General features: G+C 33.9%; 1 protein-coding gene across 1 annotated transcript in view; it reads right to left on the bottom strand.

The window, feature by feature from the left end:
* Positions 1–25150, bottom strand: part of LOC149798862 (uncharacterized) — a 274739-nt gene that overhangs the window by 149247 nt on the left and 100342 nt on the right. Inside the window, exon 4 of the mRNA XM_089957774.1 lies at positions 12726–12799. Coding sequence (XP_089813900.1) covers positions 12726–12799 — 74 coding nt within the window. The remainder of the gene's footprint in view (positions 1–12725; positions 12800–25150) is intronic.

Genomic DNA, 25150 nt, shown 5'->3' with positions numbered 1-25150 from the left:
AGCCTAACGAAATTCTTAGAATCTAATTTATGCGCATTTAACTGGTAGTTAGATATATGTTCAAAATGCAGTTCAAGTCAAGCTGTGACACAATGGAAATCTCCATTTACCTGAAAAAAAATTAATTTCTTTGAAAAATGAAATCATAATCTCACAAAGAGAACTGTGAGAATGGGATGAAAGAACTTGATCGTGATAGAATTAATTTTAGAATCAGAATGTATTCATGGAACACTGATGACTCACCACAGTGCCTGAAACCTAACCTAAATACCCAAACATATGATGATATGATAAACACATTTACTATGTATAGATATATGGAGAGTCAAGGGTAACACTTGCAACACAGTTTCTGTTGTAGGTAGTCAAATTCTTAGGTTGTAAAAAATATTGTTGGCCAAAAATATGTGACTCTAGAGACATATTTTGTCCCTGTCCTCCACCACTCAAAAATTACTTAAAAAGACTTAAAGTCCTTTTTCTGTCTGGAAACATGCCACCACAAGGTCTAATCCCACACTGAATCTGTGCAGCTACAGTAATGTGTGTGCCTGAATACATATCACCACAAGGTCTAAAAGCTACAGTAATGTGTGTGCCTGAATACATATAACCACAAGGTCTAAAAGCTACAGTAATGTGTGTACCTGAATACATATAACCACAAGGTCTAAAAGCTACAGTAATGTGTGTACCTGAATACATATAACCACAAGGTCTAAAAGCTACAGTAATGTGTGTGCCTGAATACATATAACCACAAGGTCTAAAAGCTACAGTAATGTGTGTACCTGAATACATATAACCACAAGGTCTAAAAGCTACAGTAATGTGTTTGCCTGAATACATATCACCACAAGGTCTAATCCCCTACTGAATCTGTGCAGCTACAGTAATGTGTGTGCCTGAATACATATCACCACAAGGTCTAAAAGCTACAGTAATGTGTGTGCCTGAATACATATAACCACAAGGTCTAAAAGCTACAGTAATGTGTGTACCTGAATACATATAACCACAAGGTCTAAAAGCTACAGTAATGTGTTTGCCTGAATACATATCACCACAAGGTCTAATCCCCTACTGAATCTGTGCAGCTACAGTAATGTGTGTGCCTGAATACATATCACCACAAGGTCTAATCCCCCACTTAATATGTGCAGCTGCAGTAATGTGTGTGCCTGAATACATATCACCACAAGGTCTAATCCCCTACTGAATCTGTGCAGCTACAGTAATGTGTGTACCTGAATACATATCACCACAAGGTCTAATCCCCCACTTAATATGTGCAGCTGCAGTAATGTGTGTGCCTGAATACATATCACCACAAGGTCTAATCCCCTACTGAATCTGTGCAGCTACAGTAATGTGTGTACCTGAATACATATCACCACAAGGTCTAATCCCCCACTTAATATGTGCAGCTGCAGTAATGTGTGTGCCTGAATACATATCACCACAAGATCTAATCCCCTACTGAATCTGTGCAGCTACAGTAATGTGTGTGCCTGAATACATATCACCACAAGGTCTAATCCCCTACTGAATCTGTGCAGCTACAGTAATGTGTGTGCCTGAATACATATCACCACAAGATCTAATCCCTTACTGAATCTGTGCAGCTAAGGTAATGTGTGTGCCTGAATACATATCACCACAAGGTCTAATCCCCCGCTTAATATGTGCAGCTACAGTAATGTGTGTGCCTGAATACATATCACCACAAGGTCTAATCCCCCACTTAATATGTGCAGCTGCAGTAATGTGTGTCTGAATACATATCACCACAAGGTCTGATCCCCTACTGAATCTGTGCAGCTGCAGTAATGTGTGTACCTGAATACATATCACCACAAGGTCTAAAAGCTACAGTAATGTGTGTGCCTGAATACATATCACCACAAGGTCTAATACCCTACTGAATCTGTGCAGCTGCAGTAATGTGTGTGCCTGAATACGTATCACCACAAGGTCTAATCCCCTACTGAATCTATGCAGCTACAGAAATGTGTGTCTGAATACATATCACCACAAGGTCTGATCCCCAATTGAATCTGTGCAGCTACAGTAATGTGTGTGCCTGAATACATATCACCACAAGGTCTAATCCCTGACTGCAGACATGTGCAGCTACAGTAATGTGTGTGCCTGAATACATGACATCACAAGGTCTAATCCCCTACTGCAGACATGTGCAACTCACAGCCAATGTGTTGCATATGGAAAAGGGGACATGGTTTTATAGTTATATTTACATTCAACAGTGTGGCTTGACAAATCATGATCTGGCCTGTGCCCAAGAGGAAGTTGCACATGCCTGTTTATCTGTCAATCAATGCAGTTAGAGTAACAGGGTACCTGAATACATGTCTCTACAATGACTAATACTCTGTTGAATCAGTGCAGGTTATAGGTATTTTTGTGTTTGAATACAAGGTCTAATCCATAACTGAATCTGTGTAGTTACAGTAATATGTGTACCTGAATCCATGTCACTGCAAAGTCTAATCCTCTAGTGAATCAGTGCAGCTATAGTAATATGTGTACTACATGTCACTGCAAGGTCCAATCCTCTAGTGAATCAGTGCAGTTGCAGTAATATGTGTACTACATGTCACTGCAAGGTCTGATCCTCTAGTGAATGAGTGCAGTTACAGTAATATGTGTACTACACATCACTGCAAGGTCTAATCCTCTAATGAATCAATGCAGTTACATTAATATATGTACAAGTCACTGCAAGGTCTAATCCTCTAGTGAATTAGTACAGTTACAATAATATGTGTACTACATGCCATTGCAAAGTCTAATCCTCTAGTGAATCAGTGCAGTTACAGTAATATGTGTACCATGTGTCACTGCAAGGTGCAATCCTCTACTGAATCAATGCAGTTACATTAATATGTGTACAAGTCACTGCAAGGTCTAATCCTCTAGTGAATCAGTATTTTCATTAATATGTGTATTACATGTCACTGCAAGGTCTAATCCTCTAGTGAATCAGTGCAGCTACAGTAATATGTGTACTACATGTCACTGCAAGGTCTGATCCTCTAGTGAATGAGTGCAGTTACAGTAATATGTGTTCTACATGTCACTTAGGTCTAATCCTCTACAGTAATGTGTGTACCTGAGTCAATGTCACTACAAGGTCTAATCCTCAACTGAATCAGTGCAGTTACAGTAATATGTGTACCGTGTGTCACTGCAAGGTCTAATCCTCTACTGAATCAATGCAGTCACAGTAATGTGTGTACCTGAATCCATGTCACTGAAAGGGATAATTCTCTTGTGAATCAGTGCAGTTACAGTAATATGTGTACTACATGTCAATGCAAGATCTAATCTTCTAGTGAATTGATGCAGTTACAGTAATATGTGGACTACACGTCACTGCATGATCTAATCCTCAAGTGAATCAGTATAGTTACAGTATTATGTGTACTACTAGTCACTGCAAGGTCTAATCCTCTAGTGAATCAGTGCAGTTACAGTAATATCTGTACTATGTATCACTGCAAGGTCCAATCCTCTAGTGAAACAGTTCAGTTACAGTAATATGTGTACTACATGTCACTGCAAGATCCAATCCACTACTGAATCAATGCAGTTACAGCAATGTGTGTACCTGAATCCATGTCACTACAAGGTCTAATCATCAACTGAATAAGTGCAGTTACATTAAAATGTGTACCTAAATCCATGTCACTGCAAGGTCTAATCCTCAAGTGAATCAGTGCAGTTACAGCAATATGTGTATTATATGTCACTGCAAGGTCCAATCCACTACTGAATCAATGCAGTTACAGTAATGTGTGTACCTGAATCCATTTCACTGCAAGAGCTAATCCTCAAGTGAATCAGTGCAGTTACAGTAATATGTGTACTACATGTCACTGCAAGGTCTAATCCTCTACTGAATCAATGCAGTTACAGTAATATGTGTGCTACATGTCACTGCAAGATTTAATCCTTCAAGTGAACCAGTACAGTTACAGTAACAAGGGTACTATATGTCACTGCAAGGTCTAATCCTCTAGTGAATCAGTGCAGTTGCAGTAATATGTGTACTATGTGTCACTGCAAGGTCCAATCCTCTGCTGAATCAATGCAGTTACAGTAATGTAATGTAATGATCCTCTAGTAAATCAGTTGTTACAGTAATATGTGTACTACACGTTAAAGAGTTTATCATCAATAGACTAGAAACTGGATTGATATTCCTTTCTATAGCTGGGCATAGAACCACTAGAAACTTTATATATAAATTTAGCCTTTCTTAAATATATTCTTTCACAGCTAGTCATAATCTTCAGATCCTTCATACATCTGTGGACATATTCAACTTTTTTGTCATGGATAATTCTGATGGCTTGCTTTTGAAGTCTTTCACTTTTAAAAATTTGTTTTAGAAGCATTACCCTATATGATATTGTAGAAGTGTTACAGTTGAGGTTGAATAAAACCTTTGTAAAACATTTTACTGTGATCTAAGGTTAGAGATTCTTTAATTCTGAAAATAACATGATACATGTATTCCTATCAATTTTTGGGGTAACATTTTATGCTCTGACCATATTGTTATCAATTTGAATCTCTAAAAGTTTACCTTGCATAAAATGTTTCAGTTGCACATCATTAAAATAGATTTAGAGATTATCTTAATTCTGTTACGTCTTTGTGGAGTGATTATCAGCATGACTTTGATTTTGTCTTAGTTAATGACCATTCCATTATGCTTACATGATTTGGGGAGTTTTACATGAGTATTATGTCAGTTTCTTTGGATAAGCTAATATCGTATAAGGTGATGTGATGGCATCAGCACAGAGATCAGTTTCAGTATTTACTGTATGCAAATACAGATAATTTATAAACATAATAAATAATAGTGGCCCTAAAATAGAACCTTGAGGTACTCCACATGTCACCATTTTTTGTCTGACATGACACTGTTTATATTAACTTTCTGTCTTCACCCTTTCAAATATGATTAACTAAATCAAATTTAATGAGTTGCTGTTGATCTTGTAAAGTATTAATTTTTCAAGTAAAATATTATGATCAGCTAGATCAAAAGTTTCCAAAAATCAACCAGCACAACTCCCACTAATTTCTCCATTATATAATGCTTCAAGCCATTTTTCAACCATACTATCAAGGGCAGTTTCACATGAATGATTTGGGTGAAAGCCTGATTGTCTATTGTACAACATATCGTGTTTATCAAGAAAAATCATTTGGAATTCATAAGAACATTTTCTGAAACTTTTTGATGAGACGGGAAGGAATTAGATGGGCCAGGAATGATCTAGTATTTCATCACGATCTGTGCAGGTAGGCTGGTGTTGCTGCTTCATGCCAGGGAATTCATATTTAACATAGTGATAATCACTCACATCATATGGAAATATACCTTTTCACATGAGGTGATTCATGAACATGTCAAGTTTTTCATGGAGCAAATGAATAAAGCATAGTGGTACAAGCCAAATGAATTTGCCTAAAGACACTTCCATTATTTGACAGAGTCACTTTGTATCTCTGACTCTTCAGAGATTAAGGCAATACAATAAAGCAGTGGTTTTTGTAAAATGATCAAACTATAGATAGGTAAGTGTAAGTTATTCTCATTTACAGATCAATTGATGTTTCTTTCATACAATGATGGATTCAGGTTACCATTCAAGCCCTTTAGGAAAACCCCAAACCAGCATTAAGTAATGATTTCAGCTTACTGACTGACACACAAGCAAAGCACTTTACATAAATTTAAATTCGTATAAAAACTTGAGAAACTTGTTGACTTTAAATTAAGCCTGACTATCTTCTTTCACAGGAAATGAATCATAAACAATGAGTTCATTTAGTGTGATTTACTAGCAAATGGTGGGACGTTTCTTTCAGTGAATATGGAAGGAGTGCAGGGTATATCACACAAGGATTTAACTCAGTTAGTGATAGAGTCTTCAATGTTGACTTACTTGCATTCAACACTGCATGTATGAATTGCATATAGTAATATTACTCAAGAACAAAACTAATAATTTTCTATTAAAGAAAAAACAAACAACCCATACAAAATATCTGACTACCAAAATCTGATCTAGGTCCTCAAGAAAATATCAAGGGTTCACTAATCTTACATCCATGACTCCAAGACTGAGCCTTTTTCAACATGCCACTGTTCACACCATGCCTGCAAATTACATGATACTAGAAACTAATAACTGTCTTTTCTCTCTAAAATTTTGTCAGAGCAAGAGATGTATATGTGTTGAATATGAAATCACGGTTTTTGACTTGTTCTTTTATCATGTCTTTTATGCATATAGGCTTGTTCTCATATCATGTCTATCATGTGTAACTTAAATAATAATAATAATAATAATAAAGACTTTATTTAAAGAAGGTCATTTGGTCAACTGACCAATATCTCATACATATATATATATATATATATATATATATATATATATATATATATATATATATATATATCTATTGCACAATTTTTACAACATGAGGTGCCTTAAGACAACAAATGCTATTAAAAACTAGACAACTGATCTACTGCTACAATACATGGCTTGAAAGACTAGTACATACAGGATTCATACAAAGAGTACCGTAGTTTAATGTGTACAACATTATAAATGAGTACATGATATAACAATGTTTTAAACAGTAGTACTGATACAAATGATTGTTTCTGTAGATGTTGACTACGAAGCTCTTTATAAGCTGGGCATGAGTCAACTGACTTTATATTGGGTGGTATGGAATTCCATAGTTTGGTTCCATAAACTCTTCTTATAAAACTCTGAATTTGGTTTAGGTAAATATAACTTGTTTGAAATGGATCTTAATTCATACATATGTACATTTTCAACAAATTTAAAGTTAGATTTAAGATAATCAGGAGCCACTGTATCCATGTAAAGATTTATGGACTAGTAAACAATGCTGAAATTAAGTTCTCTGCCGAAATGGAAGTCACATTAGGGTTTTAAAATGATTTGTGATGCTGCATCTAAATCAACATCAAGAATAACTCTAGCTGATCCTTTTTGAAATGTCAGTAATCTCGATTTTCTTTGTCACTATTACCCCAGATAGAACAACAATACTGTATGCATTCTAGAATATCTTTCTGTTTTGAGGGAGATAAGATTCTATTATCTGATCTTAAAAATTGCCAATTTTTAATATGTTGGGATACAAATCCTAAATATAGAGCTCTGGTGGCCTGAGTGGTTAGAGCATCTGCCTTGGATACAGGAGGTCGCAGGTTTGAACCCCAGCTGAGTCATACCAAAGACTTATAAAAAATGGTACCTGCAGAAGCCTTGGTTGGCACTCAGCATTAGGAGGTTAGTGTTAGGACTGAATGCCTGGTCAGGATAATGTGACAGGGTGGGACATGATGCTACATGTCTGTGACATGATGCCCCAGTGCTAGACGTCACTATAAACTGCCACACTGCAGACATCATAGTGATATGACTTAAAAACTGTTAAAGCTAAATTAAAATTTCAAATCACACACACATACACACATACACACACACAAAAATCCTAAATATTTAACTAAAGTATTTAATTGCTTTTATCAGTGAAAATATCTTGGCTGTTTTATATATTAGGCCTCAAAAACGTTGCTATGTTTTAAAAACTAACAGTAATAGCTACTGTAAAACAAGACATTTTGCAATGGGTACATCACAAAGAGCCACTCTTTCAAGAATTTCTTTTCCAGGCCCATAAACTGAGGAACTTCTATTGGGAAATAAAAAATCAGGAGAAAATAGATAGTCAGGAACACTACATAACTCCTCTAAAAATAATGACATGGAATGCTGCAAATCGAATTTACTCATTATTATGAAGCTGCATATCAAATCTGGATGAAATCTATCAATCCTCCATAAAGTAATGCTGCAGAACCAAAGTCTGGAGGATGTGTAATCATGGAGTCCATTGATGCCAGGGAAGAATACCAACTTACTAGGCTAGGTAATCATGGATCCCTTTGATGCCATGGAACACTACCAAGGTTGGGAAATAAGGGGACATAACTCCTTCAGGTGATGTCATGCAATACTATAAAACAAACTCTTTCTTGGTCTCATCAATAAAAAGGTGCCTGCTGAATTTGGTTTAAAATTAAGAGTAATTTATTAAAGTTTTGCTGCAAGAAACCAAATTATAATGGTAGGAAATCAGGGGTCATAACTCTTGTAAATGATTTTGTGGAACACAAGACATCAAACTGATTCAAGGTCTCTTTAGTATGAACATGCATATCAAATTGTTTTAAAATTCAACCATTCACAGTCAAGATACTTGTACAAACCAGTTGCTGATGAATATACAGACAGATGGATATGACTATACTTTTAGAATCTCACTAACTTCATTGATAGAGACCCATTAACTTCATTGAGAGAAACCCATTAACTTCACTGAGAGAGTCCCATTAACTTCATTGAGATGGCCTCATTAACTTCATTAAGATGGCCCCATTAACTTTATTGAGAGAGCCACATTAACGTGAAATGGCCCCATTAACTTCATTGAGATGGCCTCATTAACTTCATTGAGATGGCCCCATTTACTTTATTGAGATGGCCCCATTATCTTTATTTTGATGGCCCCATTAACTTCATTGAGATGGTCCCATTAACTTTATTTAGATGGCCCCATTAACTTCATTGAGATGGTCCCATTAACTTCATTGAGAGGAACCCATTAACTTTACTGAGATGGCCCCAATAACTTCATTGAGAGGGACCCATTAACTTCATTGAGATGGCCCCAATAACTATGAGATGACCCCAATAACTTTATTGAGATGGGCCTATTAACTTCATTGAGATGGCCCCATTAACTTCATTGAGAAGGCCTCACTAACTTCATTGAGATGGCCTAATTAACAACATTGAGAGTGACCCATTAACTTTACTGAGATGGCCACATTAACTTCATTGAGATGGTCCCATTACCTTCATTGAGAGGGACCCATTCACTTCATTGAAATGAACCCATTAACTGTATGATGTCCCCATTAACTTTGAGATGTCCCCATCAATTTTACTGAGATGGCCACATCAAATTCATTGAGATGGCCCCATTAACTTCATTGAGATGGCCGCATTAACTTCATTTAGAAGGCCACAATACCTTCATTGAGATGGCTACATTAACTTCATTGAAAGGGATGCATTAACTTTACTGAGATTGCTCCATTAACTTCATTGAGATGGTCCCTTTAACTTCATTGAGATGGTCTCATTAACTTTATTGAGATGGCCCCACTAACTTTATTGAGATAGCCCCATTAACTTCATTGAGATGGCTTCATTAACTTCATTGAGAGGGCTCCACTAACTTCATTGAGAGGGCCCCATTAACTTCATTGTGCTGGTCCCATTAACTTTCATTGAGATGACCCCATTAACTTCATTGAGATGGCCACACTAACTTTATTGAGATGTCCCCATTAACTTTATTAAGATGACCTCATTAACTTCATTAAGAGGGCTATATAACCTTTTTTGTCCAACTATCATAATTCTTTCAAGAAATTATGTTATAAAAAGAAAGACAGAAAAAAAGAAGATATTATGTTTGCTCATGTTTAAAGTGAATGAAAGTAATGTTGAGATGGCTTTCTGTAAGTCTCTATGATTATTATTATCAACCAAATTTTAAATTGCCAAACAACAATAAGAGAACACTGAAGACTCCTCCAATTGCTGATGCTATCTTTGCAGTAGAAGCATGGAATCTATACTATCTGATCAATTTCTGAGGATTAAATATATCTTAAGACCTTGTCGGTAATCATTTTAAACTGTTTAATAAACAAAGGGGAACACAACATTCCCAAATAACTTTCATAACAAAGACAATATAGAAGAACACATGTCCAAATAGCTTACATGCAAAGACAACAAAGAGGAACACAACATTCCCAAATAACTTTCATAACAAAGACAACAAAGAAGAACACAAGTCCAAACAGCTTACATAACAAAGACAACAATTGCTGACTTCAAACCCAACAAGTGGAATCAGTTGATAACACACTATGGGTAAGACAAAAGTCACTACTTGAGGTACTGCACAAGTAAAGCATGTTGTTATTTATCATTTTATACTTACGAATGAAACATAAAGCACCTATTGAAAAATCAACATAACCAAAGTGGCAAAACTGTGTAATCTGAACATAAAAAGTGTAATTTATATACCACATGCCATAACTATGATAAACTGTATGAAAATGCACATTTAGCTTTCTTATTAACCTGGATCTGCAGCTGGTTAAAGTTCTTATTACAAGTGGGCAAAACCCATGTGGATTAGTGCCAAAATACAAACACAAAACATACTGCAAAATTATTTATACACAACACACTTTAACTAGTCTGCATTTCTAACTTTCCCTGCATGATTGTCAAATCAACTCCACAAATCCTGTATCTAGCTAGGTGATATTTTAAACTTTATTACTGCATTACATCAGACATTATCTTTTTAAGAAAATTTCTAAGGCACTATTATGATTGGTCCTTTTCTGATCTGATTGGTCTTAAAGTTTAAAAAGATGTCACTTTTCTACCATTTTTCACAGTCATTTAATATTCATGAGTCTCATTGATAAAACCAGCTTCATTTAATATACTGTGCCATTATTTACAGTATAGATTCATCCTCTAACAAATTCTCTTCATAAAACATAATGTAACATCTTTTTTTCCATATTGCAATCCTCTCTATTCACACCAATTTGTGGGCTCCATTTGTGTGTTCTGAAGAAACACACTGAAATGGCTTGCATGTTGAATCCACAATCAAAGCTCTGCTACAAGATGGGTGACCTTGACTCCAAGGTACATGTAGAATCATTGAGAGAGCATGTCACAGAATAAGTTGTTTTTGCCTCATAATGATTCACCCAAAGGATGAAGAAAATCCATCAAGAAGTTTAGGAAATACAAGCAAATGAAAAACGTTAATGCAAAACTTGTCTATGAGTGTGACCATACCCTAAGGTCAAAGGGCAAGCAAACATGTTGCAGAATGAATTGTCTTAGCTTCAGAGAGATTCATGCTATAATATGAAGGAAATCCATCATGGTGTTTAAAAAATATAAGAAAACAAAATTTCTGTTTTATTTTACCAAACCCTAATGCACAATTTCTATATCTATAATCTTGAACCCAAGGTGCAAAGGATAAGCCAACATATCACAGAAAATGATTGATCTCAAAGGATAAGCCAACATATCACAGAAAATGATTGATCTCAAAGGATAAGCCAACATATCACAGAAAATGATTCATCTCAGAGGATAAGCCAACATATCACAGAAAATGACTGATCTCAAAGGACAAGCCAACATATCACAGAAAATGATTGATCTCAAAGGATAAGCCAACATATCACAGAAAATGATTCATCTCAAGTATGAAGAAAATCTCTCAAGGTGTTCAGAAAATATATGCAAATGAAAAAAATAGAATTCAAATTTTCTATGATTGCAATATTGATTCCATGAAAAAATTAGCAAGTGAACAAGTTGTAGAATTAATTATTGCTTCATTAATATTAAATGAAAATCTATCAAAAACTAAATATCAAAAATATGTATGCAAAAGAAAGAGTTTAACCAAAATGTTGACATACCCATGACAATGATGGCCCTGCTAAGTAAGTTATTATTACATCTTGCTTAATGTGTGCTTGATACAAATTACATACGGTTCCTTTACCCCTGAACTTACAGGGCAACCGTACTGTATCTATGCTTTTCAGACAAGAAAACAAGCACTTAGCAACAAAAGTTAATGGTTCCTTCATGAAATAAATGTTCCTGGCATTTGAAAAAGGAATCTCATCTGAGTGTGAATCAGAAACAACAAAAAGCAGTGATGTAATACACAATGTTTTCGTGGACACATTAAGGCTGTTGAAAACATTTGGAATAATGTTTACAACCTTTCAATGGTTGGGCATCTTTAAAAAAAAGTAATTTATACAAAAAAGCGAACAACTTTGTTAGAAAAAGTGCTTCATTGACAATTACTCCCAACATAGTGATTATAAAATGAGTATTCAGCCTTTAAACAGGCCAGTTGTCCCCTTCGATTTTCACAATGTCCTGCAGGGATGGCATCACCTTTTTCTTAGGTCCCTCAGTAACCTGCATCCTCACTTACAGTGCGGTCAATGTATTTGAGCCCTGTTCTGTGCAAGTTATCAAGGAAGGCCTGATATTTGATCATGTGACTGGACCACTTTAGCAATATAATTAGACTGTGTGAATATACCACTTGAGCAACATGATAAGAACAAGTGACTGTATCATTTGGCTGAAATATTATATAATTTTTCCTATCATTTAATATTTCCCCCCACTAAAAATGGGGAAAATAAAGAATCTAGTTTATTTAACTATGTACTGTATGAAGTATTTAAATCATGCAAAAAAAACACCAATCAGAATTTTGAACTGTTTCAGATAGGAAAAACACACAGACTGGTGTTACATCAGCCCTAGTGTGACAAAGGTCCACAGCTGGTGGTGGGTGTCATGGAAGACATATCAAGCTGGCAATGAAGATCTCAGTTAGACAGGAAGGTCATGAAAGAAGCAATTTACGGGAACTGCCCTGGTTTATTAGTGTGGAATAAACAAGAAGGAACTTACCGGTATATAATTCTGACTGTCAGCAGTAGTGATACAAGGTTTATTACTGGAATCAAGCGGATCATCAGATGAGGCTGAAATAAAGTTACCATAAAAATTATTCATCTTTGCAAATAATGATGATAGTATTAACCTTTACTAAAGATCAACTTGTATTTATGTTTAGTATCTTTAATAACAGTAATCACTCAGATAAAGTGAAACTTCTGAAAACCGGACCTTCTCCAATCTGGAATCATCTGCAAACAGAATATTTTCATTTGGAATAGACTTTTTCTGACCAATTCTTTCTTGTAAAAACCTCACCAATGTGGAACCTCTGTACTTAGATATCAAAGACATTCTGGGAACCATTCTAGCAAATTTAATGCAATCTACCTCCAAACACCAGATGTGTTTACCTTTCTGCCTGAAAAAATGACATGCTGTGAGAAGCATTAATCTGTTAATCTGCATTGTCTTAATTTGGTACCTGTATCTGCACTTGAAGGACTGTCAAATGAAGTCAAAGCAGATTGTTTATGAACTCAAATTTCACAACAGGTGTCATAAACAAGAAATTAAATACGTGATATTAAATTAAATTACTTTCATGTTACATATGTTACATACAACAAGAAATTACATACGTGATATTAAATTAAATTACTTTCATGTTACATATGTTACATACAACAAGAAAAGTTGTTCAAAGGCTCAAAATTATTAAAAATTTTTGCAAAGAACTCCCACAAGCATTTGTACATTTGTATTTGTATTTGTATAAAAGTAAAGAATGGTCCAATCATATTATTTAATGAGTTTGTAATTTTATTTGTGTTCACTGGAAATCATGTCAAGCGTGTGATGTGTTGACAAAGTGACTATGATGCGTCAGTGGGAAGAAGTTCTTATGCCTCCCCAAACAGAAATCAGTATAGCTTTCTGTGTCAAAGAATATACAGTCTCCAACTCTCTCTAAAAAAAAATCAGAATACATCAAAGAATATGAAAAGAATGGTCTGAATATGGCACAAAATTCTTGGTCAGCACACTGTGTAAATTTAAAAACTAAATGAAATTGTTTACAACCAGTTTCAGGAGGCACAATCCATCACAATTCCTATTTTGGGTTAAATAATATGGGAGAAAGTCATCTGAATTTGCTTCCCAGCTGGATATTCTTGATTTCAAGGCACTGTGTGATTACTGAAAATCTTACAGGAAGTCATATGTCTCACCAGGAAGTTTTATGACTCCTTTAGCAACTTAAGAACTTTGCAATTTACAAAGATGATTATTATCTCTTGTACACAAAAGTTGGAGCCAATGATGACAAATATCATAGTTCAGCAGTGTTGCTAATGAAAATGCTTGATCAATATTTCTCAAGACAGTGACTTGTGTGAATGCTTTCATAAATATTTAGTCGTACATACAGTACTAATCTGCATTTTGAGTTGGTGGTGTTTTTATATTTACTATGATACAGACACACAGATTATCTAAATACATTATACTCTTAATTTATATAAGTATCTGTTTTAATTCCATATGCCTTGTGGTTTTGGGGGATATAATATGCCAACTTTGTAATAAATAACATTATAAAATCTCAGCAATTTCAATTCCTTCTTGATAACATGCCCTTACTGTGTAAGGCATGGATTAAAATTTGCACTGAAATAACTCTCCTTTTTTCGTACTTCTTAAACCAAACCTATGAATTTTCCATTATTCCTATGAGTGGCCAGTTTTCAAAAGTTTCAGTGTACTCTGTGTTAGCTGCTTGGTTCCAGCAATAAAGCATTTTCTTTACTACAAGTACTACTTCAAAGCTTCTACTGTAATAATATCTTCATGAAAAATAACTAACCTTACAAGCAGTGAATCAGTGTGCATAACACAATGAGTTCAAGCACAAATAAATCAGTTGAGAAAGAAATGAGACAAAATAATACAGCATTGAGATGCCACATACAAATTCCAAACCTGTATGGAAAGTGTGTTGAGACAAAGGGTTTCATCCACTGGTAAGACATGCATCTCTCTCTAGTTTATATTCTCATTTTGGGCATTACACTATGTATTTGAGTCATATGACCAAATATGAGCAAAGCAGAAACTATGTTATATAATTAACTGTAACTGATAGGAATGCAAAGATAATATTATTGTAAAACTATTTCATAAACTTCCATAACAACAACCAATTTATTTCATTTCTTGTTAGTTTGTAAAGTTTCATTAACAAAGACAAGGTCCTAAACATTTCAAAACTAATTTGAAATGGTCCCATAAATGTAATGTCCTTAACAAACAAATTGTTGTCAAAAAGCTTTGTAACTGAAAATTAAGCAAAAGAAGCAAGCTAGAGCACACGAAAATATTCTCAAAATTTAATTTAAAGAACTCTCTCCCAATAAAAACTATTTTGCTAAGGTCAATTTTCTAAACCTATAGTGATATATGACATGAATTTTTTAAATGGGAAAATACCAGCAAACAATACTTTAACAATTTGTATGATTTTGGCATATTCAAATAACTTCAACCAATTTCCAAATGCCCATCAATTAGATATTTGAAATATGGAAAAGACTTAACTGTATTTGCTAACAGAAAGCAATAAAATTACAGCTGCAACAAATTTGCAAGACCAATATGGCAGACTTCAAGAAAATTCCAGATTTTTTGACAAGAGATTCCAGATCTAATTTTCATTTTTATGATATCATCTAAAATAAAGGTAGGACATATTGTACATCAAGGCACTTAACTCCAATAGCCTTGGCACCAAATAACCTGTGTTTCTGTGCCATACTGCTCCAAACCAGATGACACTTTACATATTTTATAATGTTCTAGGACAATTCATGCATGAAATTTGTAACTATCTTTGTGAAATACTATATAATTATTTCTTTCTAAAAAATTAAAAACAAGCTTTATACAGACAGCTTTAATCATTTCATGATGTTAACCCAAAAAACAAGATGATAAAATAAACAGCATGTATATACTATTTGCAAAGAAACAGAGTTTAACAGGTCCTCAATTTGGTATCATTGTTAGGGATTATATTATTCACAAGTTATTGTCTTTACTATGCAGTATTATCTGAATCCACCATTAGATTAATAATGAACACATGCATGCCAGTTGATATATGAATGGATGCAGTATCATTAATCACCTTGCTATACAACAGTATCATTAAGCACCTTGCTACACAACATTATCATTAATCACCTTGCTACACAACAGTATCATTAAGCACCTTGCTACACAACAATATTACTAATCACCTTGCAAAATAACAGTATTACTAATCACCTTGTAAAACATCATTATTACTAATCACATCGCTATACAACAGTATCATTAATCACCTTGATATACAAAAGTATCATTACTCACAATGATATAAAAGCATTACTAGTCATCTTGCTACACAATGTTATTACTGATCACCTTGCTATAAAACATTACCATTAATCACCTTGTTACACAACATCATTAATCACCGTGCTATACAACAGTATCATTAATCACATTGCTACACTACATTATCGTTAATCACCTTGCTACATAACAATATCATTAATCACCTTGCTGCATAACAGTATCACTAATCTTGCTACACATCATCATTAATTACCTTGATATACAACATTATCATTAATCACCTTGCTACACAACAGTATCATTCATCACCTTGCTACACAACAGTATCATTAATCACTTTGCAACACTACATTATCGTTAATCACCTTGTTACATAACAATATCATTAATCACCTTGCTGCATAACAGTATCACTAATCTTGCTACACAACAGTATCATTCATCACCTTGCTACACAACAGTATCATTAATCACATTGCTACACTACATTATCATTAATCACCTTGTTACATAACAATATCATTAATCACCTTGCTGCATAACAGTATCACTAATCTTGCTACACATCATCATTAATTACCTTGATATACAACATTATCATTAATCACCTTGCTACACAACAGTATCATTCATCACCTTGCTACACAACAGTATCATTAATCACCTTGCTGCATAACATCATTAATCACATTGATCCACAAACAATATTACTAAACAACTTGTTATACAACATTATTAATCACCTTGATATACAACAGTATCATTAGTCACCCTGATATACAACAGTATCATTAGTCAACATGATATACAACATTATCATTAATCACCTTGCTACACAACAGTATCTTTAATCACCTTGTTACATAACAATATCATTAATCACCTTGCTGCATAACAGTATCATTCATCACCTTGCTACACAACAGTATCATTAATCACCTTGCTGCATAACATCATTAATCACATTGATCAACAAACAATATTACTAAACAACTTGTTATACAACATTATTAATCACCTTGATATACAACAGTATCATTAGTCACCCTGATATACAACAGTATCATTAGTCACCATGATATACAACAATATCATTAATCACCTTGCTACACAACAGTATCATTAATGACCTTGATGTACAGCAATATCATTAATCACCTTGCTACACAACAGTATCATTAATCACCTTGTTACATAACAATATCATTAATCATCTTGCTGCATAACAGTATCATTAATCATCTTGCTACATAACATCATTAATCACCTTGCTTCACAACAGTATTACTAATAACTTTGCTATACAACATTCAGTTAAAATACTTTGGCTTTGAAAAACTGCTACAATGTAAATCACTACAAAGCAAATTTGTTCACTGTGGCATTTTTTTTAATAATTGCTGCAAGAAAGCATATGTGTATTCATGGAGTACAAGTTTAGATTTAATGTCAAGTGAAATCACATTTATGCCCAATTTGTGTTTTTTTAATAGTAAAACTTGATGAACACTGTAATGAACAGAACATAATCTATATAAAATTACATAAAGGAGAATATAATAAATATAATAATAGGAAAGCCATTGTCACATTATCCAGTGTGGCATAAGATGGCTAAATCTGGAGTAGTTGTTCCTGTACAATCAAAGTAGAAAATGAAACACTACTGTTAACTAAAACTTTTTACAGCAAGTTAGTACAAGACTGATAAGCTATGATGAATTCTTTGATGTATGATACAGAATGATTGATGTATAATCCAATGTTGTATTGACCTTTATCGATTAAATGCTATTGTTTTGATATGTCAAAGACTGCAAAGCTTCAAGATACTATGGCACATGTCTGATGCTGAGCTTGAGTCATGAATCATTTGGTTGAATACAGACTGCAGTGGATTGGGAGATAACAGAGTCTATTATGATCACCATTCATAAATAATCAATAAATATTGGCAAGTCAGTTTACTAACATTACAGATAATGAAGCATAACAAATGCATTTCTTAATGACAAAACTGATTATAAGGAATCTGTATAATATAAAATCACAAAGAAAGAAATATTTCATTGTGTGAGTTAAATATATTTATTTTCTCTCACTGATTATTTTTTCAAACAAAGATCATGCTGAATGATTTCCAGATATGGTAATTCTATCATTAAATTAAATCTACTTCTAAGGCATCTGTTTGACATCAAGTCATTTTAAGTGTTGCTTTAGGATTTGTTTATTTAAGATTGAACACATATTTAAAAAAGTGCAAAATTAGAAGTACGACAAAGTGAGAACTGAATTTTAATTTTTTTTTATCTACATTTAATAGATGAGATTAGAAGTTCATTTGTTATTCTCAAAATGCAGTCCCTTTTTCATGACCATGCTTGAGTTGATGTTTGGAAAATTAATTAAACGTAACCAGCCATTCTGGCACATTTATGGTTTTGTGAGTTTAAGACCAATTTTCAGCACATGAAACATGATACATAACACAGTTAGGCATGATGTAAAGGTAAGTCACCTACTCTTTTTGTAAGGCAGTAGTAATCACCTAGCTGCATCCATCATCAAAGTTTTATTATTTTGCCAAGTGCCAGAGAAGTTAACTTAACAGTCTAATTTTACTCTCTGTGCATGATGAGTTATATCTGTTTGTAGTGACATTTATGCAGAGTAGTAAAGTCAGCTTTCTGGACATTAATAGCAGAGACTGTCAATATGCATATTTCTCTTTATTTTCCAAGGTCTAGTTAAGCCAACTCACTTGGATAGAGCACACGTGTTAAATTAATTAAATTCCTTATCATCTGCCCTTTTTAAAAGAATGATAGAGTTTTATAGAGCAGTAAATAATTGGTTTAGCAGCCAACTCTGGATTGTATTTTTATTTTTCAGTTTTTCGTAAATTTGTAGGATCCACTCTTGGTGTTTGCATGTCCACAGAACAGATATGTATCCTTTTTGGTGGCAGAACTATGTTTTTCAATAGTTTTACTAGAGTAAATTTATTGGAACTCTGTGTTATGTTAGAAATGTGTTCACTAATTCTGGAAGCTGTGGATTTGATGATATCAAATGGTGTCTGATTAGCAGTAATTTATTGTTGTATAATTGATGCTGTTAAGTGCAATTTAGTGTGTATTACTGTAGTAAGTGTACATGTAGAAGCCCATAAGCCCACAGAAAAGGTCCATTGGATGTGGGTACAGTGATACAATGTACAGTACATGTGTATGGTGGCACTCTATAGTTCCATATTTTGCATAGAATTTTAAAGAAAAAGAATTTCCCCAGGTTTCTTCACTGGTTATACTGGCTATTTAGAAAAGATCTTGTATATCTTAGGTATTATTCAAAAAACCTATAATTCCCTTTATTTTGGTGTATGATTGATGGGTGTAATTCAAAAAACCTATAATTCCCTTTATTTTGGTGTATGATTGATGGGTGTAATATGGGTGATAGAGTATACAGCTTGGCCTTATCCTTGATGCGCACCTTTCCATAAACTGCTAGCTCCACTTGATCGTTTTCACTTCCTGGACTTCAGAGGTAAATTGTATAAAAAAAAAGAGCCAATAACTTTTGCACATTTTATATATTTGGTAATTCATTCATTGCACTTTCAGAAGCTGGTATTGTCTAGTTTTTTGGCAAAATTAATTTTCCCTATTTCAACAGGTGCTAAAGACAGTGTACTTCAGACTAATTCAGGCTGATTTTTTAGCACAAGGGAGCAGTCATTTTAGTTAGCAGTGTGCTTATATCATGTACAATTCCAATAAGTACAATATCCAAAGAAATATCATCAACATTACATCAAAATAGTATAGAGGTATGCCAACATTCTATCCAATGTGCATGTTTAAAATGCATGATGTATAAGATACATTTAACTAGACAAGATTATGTCATTGGTATGGTTAGCATGTACACTGGATATGATACCTTAACTAGATTTTGTCTCTGGTATGGTTAGCATGTACACTGTATATGATACCCTTAAGTAGCCAAGATTATGTCATTTGTATGGTTACCATGTACACTGTAAATGATAACCCTTGACTAGACAAGATTATGTCACTGGCATGGTTAGCATGTACACTGTATATGATAACACTTAACTAGACAAGATTATGTCATTGGCATGGTTACCATGTACACTGTATATGATAACCTTTAACTAGACAAGATTATGTCACTGGTAAGGTCAGTATGCACACTGTATATGATACCCTTAACTAGATTTTGTCACTGGTATGGTTAGTACTGGTATGTACACTGTATAATGATAACCCTTAACTAACAAGATTATGTCACTGGTATAGTTAGCATGTACACTGCATACAATAACTGAAAGAATAGAATTGACAGACCCTTGACATCAGTCAACCAATTCATACAGATAAAAAAAGACCAGAAAAAATTAACCTTGTCATAGGATTTTGAAATGCATGCCTTTCCAAGCTATATATAGATTGCAGTGTTAGCAAATAACTAAATTGTTTTGTGAAATGCATGCCCTCCACTGCAGTGTTAGTAAATAACCAAATTTGTTTTGTAAAACATGGATGTCCTGCCTTGCAGTTTTAACAAATAACTAGATTTGCTTTGTAAAACATGGGTGTTCTCCACTGCAGTGTTAGTGAATAGCTAGATTTGTTTTGTAAAACATGGATGCCCTCCATTGCAGTGTTAACAAATACTAGATTTGTTTTGTAACATGCATGCCCTCCACTGCAGACCAAATGGAATCTACCTCCATAAGTATCACAAATTTAAAAAGATCAGAAGAACTGCCATCTACAATTTCATACAAACATTCACATCAAAATTTAATTTGTCTTTTTAAGTAGATTTTAATTACAATGATTTTGCTTAAAAATTATTAAAATTAATTACTGCTGTATTGAGATCTAGGCAATTTATATATACACACACACATGCACAGAGCTCAAATGGGCTTTTTATGCTTATTAGTAGAAAATGTTATTTGTCCTGCCCAAGAGATTTTTGCATAGTTGTGCACAATTGATTGGCAAAAGTATTACTTCTGGGATCATCTAACTTCATCAAGCAATAATCTAATAAAATTCATTTGCAGCTTCAAGGATATTTCCAGTTACCTCTCTATTCTGGCCAAAATCTGATCTAAGTCTGTAGTCTCCATATTATTGGGCATTGTATATGACGGTTGTGATTACTTGTATTGCTATGTAGGTTGCAATGATTTGCATGATATGTAGGTTGTGATGATTTGTATGATATGTAGGTTGTAATGATTTGTACAATATACAGGTTGTGATGATCTATATGATAGAAAGGTTGTGATAATTTGCATGATATATAGGTTGTGATGATTTGTATGTTTTTCAGATGGATATACTGCACGACCTTGGGAGTGCAGTTTATCCATCTGACAAAACAAGTTCATATTTTCCCATACAAATGCAGTAACCTTTTTATTATATGCTCATTTTCTTATTCTACCTAACAAAAATACACTATAAAAAAACAAATTCATCAGTACACAACATTATTAATGCACACATAACTTTGCCCAGAAAAATCTGATCTTTTAAGTCATGCACTAGACATAACTTTCAAAAGAAAGTGGCATTTTGGTCTACTTAAAATCAAAATTTAGAGTCATTTTGTGAATAAATGCAAATTGCAACAACTTTTCCATTTAGTTTGGAATGAATCAATTTTGGTATTATTGTCGATTTTGCTAAATGTCGTGATAATGACTGGATTTATATGTGTCATTTCTACATGAAGTATATCTGATTTCAGCAGTGAGGGAGCAGTGGGTTGACATCTGCAAGTGTGTTTCTGTTCTGTCATTGAATGTTTGATATCATAATGTGGGGAAAACAATGAAGTCTTTCAATTGCAACTATCAAAATGATGCTATGGAATATAATGTTTATTTGATTTTGAGTGCAGTAAGGAGGATGTAATTGCACTTGGAATATATTCAAAATTTCACTACAATTTCGAAATGTGTTCATGGCTCATATAATTTGGATTTGCAGAATACAGAAAGTACATTCTGAGGACGTTTTAGGATGAAAAACTATAAGTATATACTTTGCCATTCTTATTACCGACTAAAGAAGACAGATTATGCATTGTCACTTGCATGTGATTTGTAGGAACCCAGCAATTTTATGACCTGTCTGGCATCTATCGCTAATCTAAATCTGAAACATTGTATCAAAAAGGTAATGCGGAATGTGGCAAAGCAGCTGGTATGTGGCAGTCCACAAAACATCTGCTTTAGTTCATTCAGAAACAAATTTAATTAACCAAAACTTAAAGCATCTACTATGTGAGTGTACATGATTTGTTTACAAAGTAGTTCCTAATACACTATTGGGTACACATGAGTGCAATATGAAGTGCTTGTGAGTGCAATATCATAAAATACTGCACGATTTTGATAATGAAAAGTTAATGGAGAAAAAATGAGCATATAATAAACGCAGGTTGTGATGATCTGCATGATATGCAGGTCATAATTATTTGCATGATATGTGGGTTGTGATGATTTGTGTGATATATAGGGTGTAATGATTTGCACGATATGTAGGTTCTGATGATTAGCCATGATGTGTATGACATATAGGTTGTAATGATTTGTATATGTAGGTTGTGATGATTTGTATATATAGGTTGTGATAATTTGCTTGATATACAGGTTGTAATGACTGGCTTGATATATAGGTTGTAATGATTTGCATGATATATAGGTTGTAATGATTTGCAGGATATATAGGTTGTAATGATTTGCTTAATATATAGGTTGTAATGATTTGCAGGATATATAGGTTGTAATGATTTGCTTAATATATAGGTTGTAATGATTTGCATGATATATAAGTTGTAATGATTTGCATGACATGTAATTTGTGATGATTTGTATATGTAGGTTGTAATGATTTGTATGATATGTAGGTTGTGATGATTTGCATGACATGTAGGCTGTGATGATTTGTATATGTAGGTTGTAATGATTTGTATGATATGTAGGTTGTGATGATTTGTATATGTAGGTTGTAATGATTTGTATGATATGTAGGTTGTAATGATTTGTATGATATGTAGGTTGTGATGATTTGTACGATATGTAGGTTGTAATGATTTGCATGACATGTAGGTTGTGATGATTTGTATGATATGTAGGTTGTAATGATTTGCATGATATGTAGGTTGTGATGTGATATTATCATGAGCTTATTTTCACATAAAAAACATAATATTATGATGAGCTCCACTTAGCCATAATAATTCATTATCACTCTAGTATTACTTTTTATAAAAAACTCTTAAGTGTATTTTATTATACCAGCTATATGTTATATATAAAAATTCAAAATAAAGCCTTACTTTCCTTCAATTTCAAATTAGATAATTATCTATTAAAGTTCTCTGGTTGTGTATTACATATAGAAAAGTCAATACAACAGCTGTATCATCATGACAATATTGATATTCCTGATTTGTATCACTGTATCATTACATCTGAATCACACTGAAGATATTGCCATATACTTTAAAGAAAACAAAATGAAGTCCTGATAAAAAGGTCTGCAATAACTTGTCCTGAGGGGTCCTAACAAAATGGGACATAGGATGAAGACTGGCATAACTTGTCCTGAGGGGTCTTAACAAAATGAGAAATAGGATCAAGTCTGGCATAATTTGTCTTGAGGGTCCTAACAAAATGGGACATATGATGAAGTCTGGCATAGCTTGTCCTGAGGGGTCCTAACAAAATAGGACACAGGTTGAAGTCTGGCATAGCTTGTCCTGAGGGATCCTAGCAAAATGAGACATGGGATCAAGTCTGGCATAACTTGTCCTGAGGAGTCCTAACAAAATGGGACACAGGATGAAGTCTGGCATAACTTGTCCTGAGGGGTTCCTAACAAAATGGGACACAGGATGACATCTGGCATAGCTTGTCCTGAGGAGTCCTAACAAAATGGGACACAGGATGAAGTCTGGCATAACTTGTCCTGAGGGGTTCCTAACAAAATGGGACATTGGATGAAGTAGTCACTGAGAAAAAAAGAAACCAGAGGGAACTTTATAGGAATAAAAAGCTTTGGAGGTTGAGCCCAAATGCCATTATGTAGTTTTGAATAAGCATTGCCTTTACTCTTTTATACAATTAAAGGACTAATACAGAAAAACTTTCATCAATCAAGTAAACAGAGTCCAGAAATTTTTGTGTTTTGGGAATATCAGAGATGTTATAGGTCATTATCCAAATGTGCTTGTATAATTCACTTACACCAGTTAGGCAGACATCTATCAATCTACAGTTACAAATAAAAATATGTCACCATAGAGAATTCAAAATAATTGCCCTTTTGTTTCACAGTTTCAGTTCTATTGATTGTCAGTTCTAAGCCTTGGCTTTGTGAGCCACTTTGATTTTAAACAAGCCATAAGAAATAGATGCAAGTCACGACAGAGCAGGATTCTTAATCTTATGAAATACCACTCATGGTAAGGCTCTATCAAGTTTTTTCTTCTGTTGTTACAAGTCAATGAAAATAAAAGCTGGAAGCCTTCACTAACATTTTTCATTTGTTTCCTGCATTATACAAGTTTAACAGCAGTTGCATTGTGGCAAAAAGTGTCCAACTCAAAATTATTCATTATTTATGGTTATGGATGATCCATTTTGCCACTGTAAATGCTCTACACATATCTCTTGTTGGCAGTTTATTCTCAATCACTGTCAGACATGAGATTAAAAGTGAAAATATATTTTCTTGTTATCCCTTCCATCCAACAGTCATGCTTAAAAGTCTACTTTGCCTCTGTGCAAGAACAGAATAAAACTGCTTGGCCATTCAGTTTGTTGTAGGCCATGCAGGTTGTATAGTTGTTTGGTTAGTTTTAGGCCATGCATGTTGTATAGTTGTTTGGTTAGTTGTAGGCCATGCAGGTGGTATAGTTGTTTGGTAAGCTGTGGGCCATGCATTGGTCTAGTTGTTTGGTTTGTTGTAGGCTATGCAGGT

The sequence above is a fragment of the Sinohyriopsis cumingii genome, chromosome 5 (assembly GCF_028554795.1).
Source record: "Sinohyriopsis cumingii isolate HCF-2022 chromosome 5, ASM2855479v2, whole genome shotgun sequence".
Classification (NCBI taxonomy): Eukaryota; Metazoa; Mollusca; class Bivalvia; order Unionida; family Unionidae; genus Sinohyriopsis; species Sinohyriopsis cumingii.
Note: the sequence above shows the minus strand (reverse complement) of the source record. Positions and strands in the feature narration are given on the sequence as shown.